General features: G+C 46.9%; 1 protein-coding gene across 1 annotated transcript in view; it reads right to left on the minus strand.

Moving 5' to 3' along the window:
- ADAMTS20 (ADAM metallopeptidase with thrombospondin type 1 motif 20) overlaps positions 1-6,125 on the minus strand; it is a 152,250-nt gene that overhangs the window by 119,686 nt on the left and 26,439 nt on the right. Inside the window, exon 3 of the mRNA XM_015429359.1 lies at positions 4,076-4,238. Within this exon, the coding sequence (XP_015284845.1) occupies positions 4,076-4,238 (163 nt within the window). The remainder of the gene's footprint in view (positions 1-4,075; positions 4,239-6,125) is intronic.

Raw genomic sequence — 6,125 nt, forward strand, 5'->3', positions numbered from 1 at the left:
CTTGTTGACAATCTCCCGTATGGCACCTCGAAACCCCTCGTGGCCCGCCTTGACGAGCCAGGAAGGGCACGGATCAAGGGAGCATGTGGTTGGGCTCACAGTTCCGAGCAATCTGTCAGCTTCTTCCAGACTGAGCGGGTCAAAGCATTCTAAACCCAACGAGGACGTGCAAGGGGCCTCAAGTTCACTTACTGTTTCAACTGTGGCAGGGAGGTCACGGCGGAGCACCGAGACTTTATCCGCAAAATAGCTCGCAAAAGCCTCGCAGCCTATAGCCAATTCCCTACAGTTTTGTCTGCCCTGTGGCAGAGTTGTAGGACGTGCAAGGGGCCTCAAGTTCACTCACTGTATCAACTGTGGCAGGGAGGTCACGGCGGAGCACCGAGACTTTATCCGCAAAATAGCTCGCAAAAGCCTCGCAGCCTATAGCCAATTCCCTACAATTTTGTCTGCCTGTGGCAGAGTTGTTAAGGACCGAATTGTTCTAAATAATTGGGCTGGGCGAGAGCTAGCGGACGCAATCGCGGCTGCATAGAATTCCTTCTTAGCAGCTTTGACCGCCATCTCGTAGGATTTCATAAGCGTCCTGAAGGATGTTCTCGATGCTTCGTCACGAGCTCGCCGCCACCGTCTCTCTTAAGTTCCCGCTTCATAAGTCGAAGCCCCTGGGTATACCAAGGGGCCAACCTAGTGCGGGGGCGCAGAGGGCGCCGGGGAGCGATCTCATCGATGGCTGCGGAGAGCCGGCAATGCCAGTCCCCCACAAGCGCATCTAATGAGCCGCCAGGGGGTATCGGATCCCGCAGAGCCAGCTGAAGCCTTACATGATCCATTTGGCTCCGCGGGCGAGCTAAAATCTGCTCGCCGCCTAAACGGGGGCGGGGTGGGATGTTCAGACGGGCCTTCAGGGAATAGTGGTCCGACCATGGTACTGCCGTAGCAGTAATCCGGTCCACTGTAATCCCCGCAGCGAAGATCAGATCGAGCGTGTGCCCGGCCTGGTGCATGGGGACCGATACACATTGAGAGAGCCCCAGTGCCTCCATGGACGACACTAGGTCCGTAGCCCGGCTGGAGGCCGCGTCATCAGCATGGACGTTGAAATCACCCCGCGGCGTCGCCACATGTGTTAATCACTCTTTGGGTGAAGAAGTATTTCCTTTTATCCATTCTAACCCGACCGCTCTGCAGTTTCATGGAGTACCACGAGTTCTTGTATTGTGAGAAAGGGAGAAAAGTACCTCTTTCTCTACCTGCTCTTTCCCATGCATAATCTTATAAACCTCGATCATGTCACCCCTCAGTCGTCGTTTCTCCAAGCTAAAGAGCCCTTACTGGACCCGGTACTCTTCTCCACGCAAGCAGCAGGCATTTGGTTCTGCTGCAATGTAAGTTGGGATCAATGCTCCCTCTAAGCTGTGGAGTCTTGTGAGCAAAAATCCTACTTTGTGAGCTACTGCCATTACAGTTGTGAGCAAGCGATTTGGCTGCTGCATAAAATAGTTTGCTCTGGAGCCACCCTTCCTGAGCGAAGACAGAAATGTGTGAGCCGGAGGCTAAAAACCTGTGAGCTAGGTCACACTAACTCAGCTTAGAGAGAACACTGGTTGGGATCATCCTCACCAGCATTCTGTTGATCTGTTCCATTAAGCTGTTCATCTCAGGATGAGATGAAGCTGATGCATGATGTTTCATGCCGCATAAGACCCATAGCCACATATGACCAAGAGTGGACATAAGGGAGGTATCAAGAGCACTCACAATCTCTTTGAGAAAACAGCATCTGCAGAAAAGAGATCGCAGGCATCTGCTTCTTTGAATGCCTCAATGTTGTTCAAAGGCACTGCTTCCAGAAATCTAGCAGCTAAGGCAACTTGCATCAAGATATGCCTGAGTCCTCTTCTGGTGGGTTCATTCAGTGGACTGATGATGTCAGTTCCCAGTCTCATGAATGGTATTTTTATTATGGGCAGAGGCTGTGGTTTTGCTTTGGTTTGGTTCCTTGATTTCCCCACAATTTGGCAAAAATGACAGAAATATGCCACATTCCTTTCTATTCCAGACCAATAAAAGCGCTGGGTCAGTCTGTACTTAGTCCTAGCCACTCCCAGGTCACAGCAAATGGGCTCTCAGGCACCATTGACAGTAACGGCAACCTGTACTTTTGTGAGGCAATCAATTGGACTTGCCTCTCCCAAACAGTCGGAAACTTTCTTCCTAGAGACTCTCTTTACAGCTTGCCATCCTTAAACATGAATCTTTCAGGGTATTCTACAGACACTTAAGATGGGCCTTCTCTGGCTAGCTGTATCAAGCTTTTTAAAGTCTCATCAGCTTGCTATTCTGCAATTAGCACACTAGGTGGTGTATTCTCCTCCACCAGTCAGTGTGGTTCCCTAGGCAATGCTTGCTCTTGCGCTCCTGTATTGCAATTTCCCTCCCACTCTGAGGAGTTCACTCTGGCTGCAGGCCTAGTTTCTGACTTATTCAGTATTTTATGTTGGCTTCTGGTCACTACATTGACCTGTTTGACATGTCTTGCCAAATCATTGCCAATCATAAGTGAAGAGGAGATTTCTCCCCATACCCCCACTTCCCAGTCTCCTGACCAGTCTTTGCATGTGATCTGTATGTTAGCTAAGGGCACATTAAAATGAGGTGCTCCCAATCATTTTATAGCTATTTCCTTTCCAGGCAAGTACTGCTCAGGCCCCGCTAGTTCTGGATTTATTAGGGTCACTTGAGTTCCTGAATCTCTCCAGCCAACAACTTTGGTATTGTTCACTTCAACTGATTCCATATATTTATTTGTAATCCCTTCAGGCACCTTCCAAACACTAGATACATGAGGGGTTTCTACTTCAGGGGGAATTGCTGTTTCTGCCCCCTGGGTGTTCTTAACTGCCTCTACTTGAGTAACTGCATTTAGTTCTCAAAGGTCCTGAGTTATTTTTCTTTATAATTTGGAACAATTGTAACTCAGTTCCTCAGGTTCTCTCCTAGTCTGGGGAGTCTACCTTGCAGGGTTAGTTTTCTGAGGTAATTTTTTTTTCTTGAAGGAGCCAAGCTTGTTTCTTTTGATTCCGAGGTAAAATTTGTTCCCTACAAATCCTTCACTAGGGAATCCATAATTTCAGCCGCTCTTGCTGTGTTCTCTGGCTGTTTGTCCCATACAATCCATTTATATCCTCTGGGTATTATCCTGTAAAACTGTTTCAGTGCTATTAAATTTACCACCTGATTTCTAGTATTGGCCCCACTGCCAGTCAACCAACGATTTAACGACAGGCCAACTGAGGCCCCGGTCACACGGGAGACTTTGGCCCAGGAGAGGGATGGATCAGGGGCGCAGCAAACGGGCGCGATCTCACTGCAACATCTGGGAAGCGGCGCGCACCCGTCCCCGATCCGTCCCTAAACCCTGAAAACCCGCTGCAAAAAAGAACCTCCTGTAGCACTACTGCAAGCGTGGCCGTGGGATCGCCGCCACGCCCGTCATCCGGATCAATCCAGGCTCCCCGCCGAACTGCGCATGCGCACACATGCGCAGTTCGGCTGTCACGCTCTTTCTTTAGTGGCTTCCCCCCGGCATCTGATCGTGCCGGGGAGGAAGTGCGCTGCGGCTCAGGGGATTTATGTGATCCCGCCGCCACGTCTCTCTTTTGGTGCGGCTTTAGAAAGCCACACTTTGCCCGTGCTATTCCCCCCCCCCCCCAGTGTGGCAGGGGCCTGACAATAGTTTTCATCTGAGTTTTTTAAAGTCTCCTAAATTATTTTTTGCTATACTCAGCAGTTAATCCAAATCAATGTCTCACCCTTTTTTTGAACAGATCATAGCCTAGGGACTCTTCAGTCCTCATTTCAAAGTAGAGGTCATTGGATGCTCAAGCAGCATTCCCATAGGCACAAGTGAGTCGCTGTTTTCCCCTTCAGGACGGGACAGCCTTCTGTCCATGACAGATGATATATTCATTAATATTTCTAAAGAATAATTTCAGCATACTGCTGATTGTTAGTAATGCTCTGGACCCAAAACTGAAATATATTTGCATTGCTACTTAAAAGTTAGCTGTACCTGAACTCTCACAAGATTTATAAGAATTTTGATGTGGATCTTTTTTAAATTCTTCATGTCTGTATATAAGATGGGGCTTGTTATGTTCATCTTCATGTTCTTCATCTTCTGTCATCAAGGGTTCTAGAAAGTATTCACTGTCATGGGATTTAAATGTGCCCATCTGAAAACAAAAAGAGAAGGAGTAAATTGAACGGACCGAAGGACAAACCTCAGAGAGAGAGACTAAACAGAGAAATAGGCATTAAAAAACAGAAAGCTCTGATTTGGACCAACAAATCTATATCACATCAAACTGTTCTTCATAATATTTTTCTTTACCCCTCTATTCACTCTTGGAAGATTATTGGCCAAAGGCTACTTCCTGAAATCTCTAGATATTCCACCTTTATAAACTAGCAATGGTTTCTAAGACATATAGTTTCCACAATGCTTAAACACTGGAAATCTCAAAAAATAACATGCATTTGTGATATCTCAACGAGACGCGATCTACTCAATAAGGTTGACATAGAGTATAAACTGGGATGCTCGATCCCTTGGTTCCTTTATCTGCAACTGCAGTGCATGTTTGGGTACCTTAAACTTGGCTCTTTTCTTGCAAAGCCAAGAACAGACCTGGAACTCATCATACAATTGTATGACTCGAAACCAAGGTTTAATTTCAGCACTTTATAATATCCTACTCAAAGATTCCCCTCATAAATCTATGCTCTATCAACTTTCTTGGCAGAAGGATTGTGATGTATCACTCACTGAAGAAGTACGGACTGGATTGTGGAACTCACCTTGTTACAACTCTTCTGTACTATCTGTCAGACTTCAAACATTAAAGATTATGACGCGCTGGTATGATACTCCACATAAAATCTCTCTTATGTCTCATAAACACTCCCCCCTATGCTAGAAGGGATATCAACAGATAGGCACATTTGCTCACTGTTGGTGGCGGTGTGCAAAGATCCTAAACTTTTGAGAATAGTTCTAAAACACATTAAATCAATTACCAACTTTGACATTCCCTTGCAACCAGAGACACTCACCACTGGACTGCTGACATGAACCCTCATAAACTTAAACCTGCCATGGACATAATGCTGTTCTGTGCTAAAACGGCAATTGCCTCATATTGGAAGGAAGACAAACCACCTAACATAAAAGTGTGGTTTCGTAAATTATGGGATCACTATCTTATGGATTTTGTCACTGACAAATTAAATTCTACCTTGCAAACCCCCAAACGCTCTCAGTTTAATGACAAATGGTCCCCAATATTAGACTTTCTTTCTCAAAATCATTTTATTTCTTCTGAGTGGCCTCAACTACAACACTGGATATGCTGATTTAGCATTTCTTTGGCCCGGTCACACGGAGCATTAGGCACGCTAGAGAGATGGAAGATAGGTGGATTTTCCGGGCGCTATCTCACCACCACATCTGGGAAGCGCAGAGCTCCCATGGCGCACCCAAGGCTTCCCGCCGAAGATGCGGGGTAAAAAACTAGTACCTCGGAGGTACTAGTTTCCGGAAACCATGGGGCAAGGGAGGGCATCTGATCGCGTTTCCGGTGGTAGTTCCGGCGCCCGCCCATGTCCCCTCGCAAAAAGGTTCCCCCCCCCAAGTCTCCACGGATGTGCACAAGCACCCAACGGAGCATGCGCACATTTCAGGGTTTTTTTAAAAAACACAAGCCCGTTTGCCGCTCCGCTTCGCTATCTATTAATCTCACAATTTATCTCTCATTCAAATGCTAGGTTATGGACTTCTACTCACGCTGTTTTTATCTTAGGAATTCAGTTTGTATCATATTATGGTCAATCACTATGTTTTACTGTAGTTTATACAATTGACTATATTTACGAATACTTACCTGATATTTAACTTACAAATTTTAGAACACTACAAAAAAGGGGACCCGCGATACTCGTGGGGGGGGGAAGAGCTCCAGGCAGAGGAGGAGGAGGAGGAAGAAGAAGCAGCAACAGGTAAGCCTCCCCCCATCTCCGGACACCAACGGCGCGGCCTGAGTGGCTACCAGCCACCAAGCCCG

The sequence above is a fragment of the Gekko japonicus genome, unplaced genomic scaffold, assembly GCF_001447785.1.
Source record: "Gekko japonicus isolate JY-2015 unplaced genomic scaffold, Gekko_japonicus_V1.1 scaffold822, whole genome shotgun sequence".
NCBI lineage: Eukaryota > Metazoa > Chordata > Lepidosauria > Squamata > Gekkonidae > Gekko > Gekko japonicus.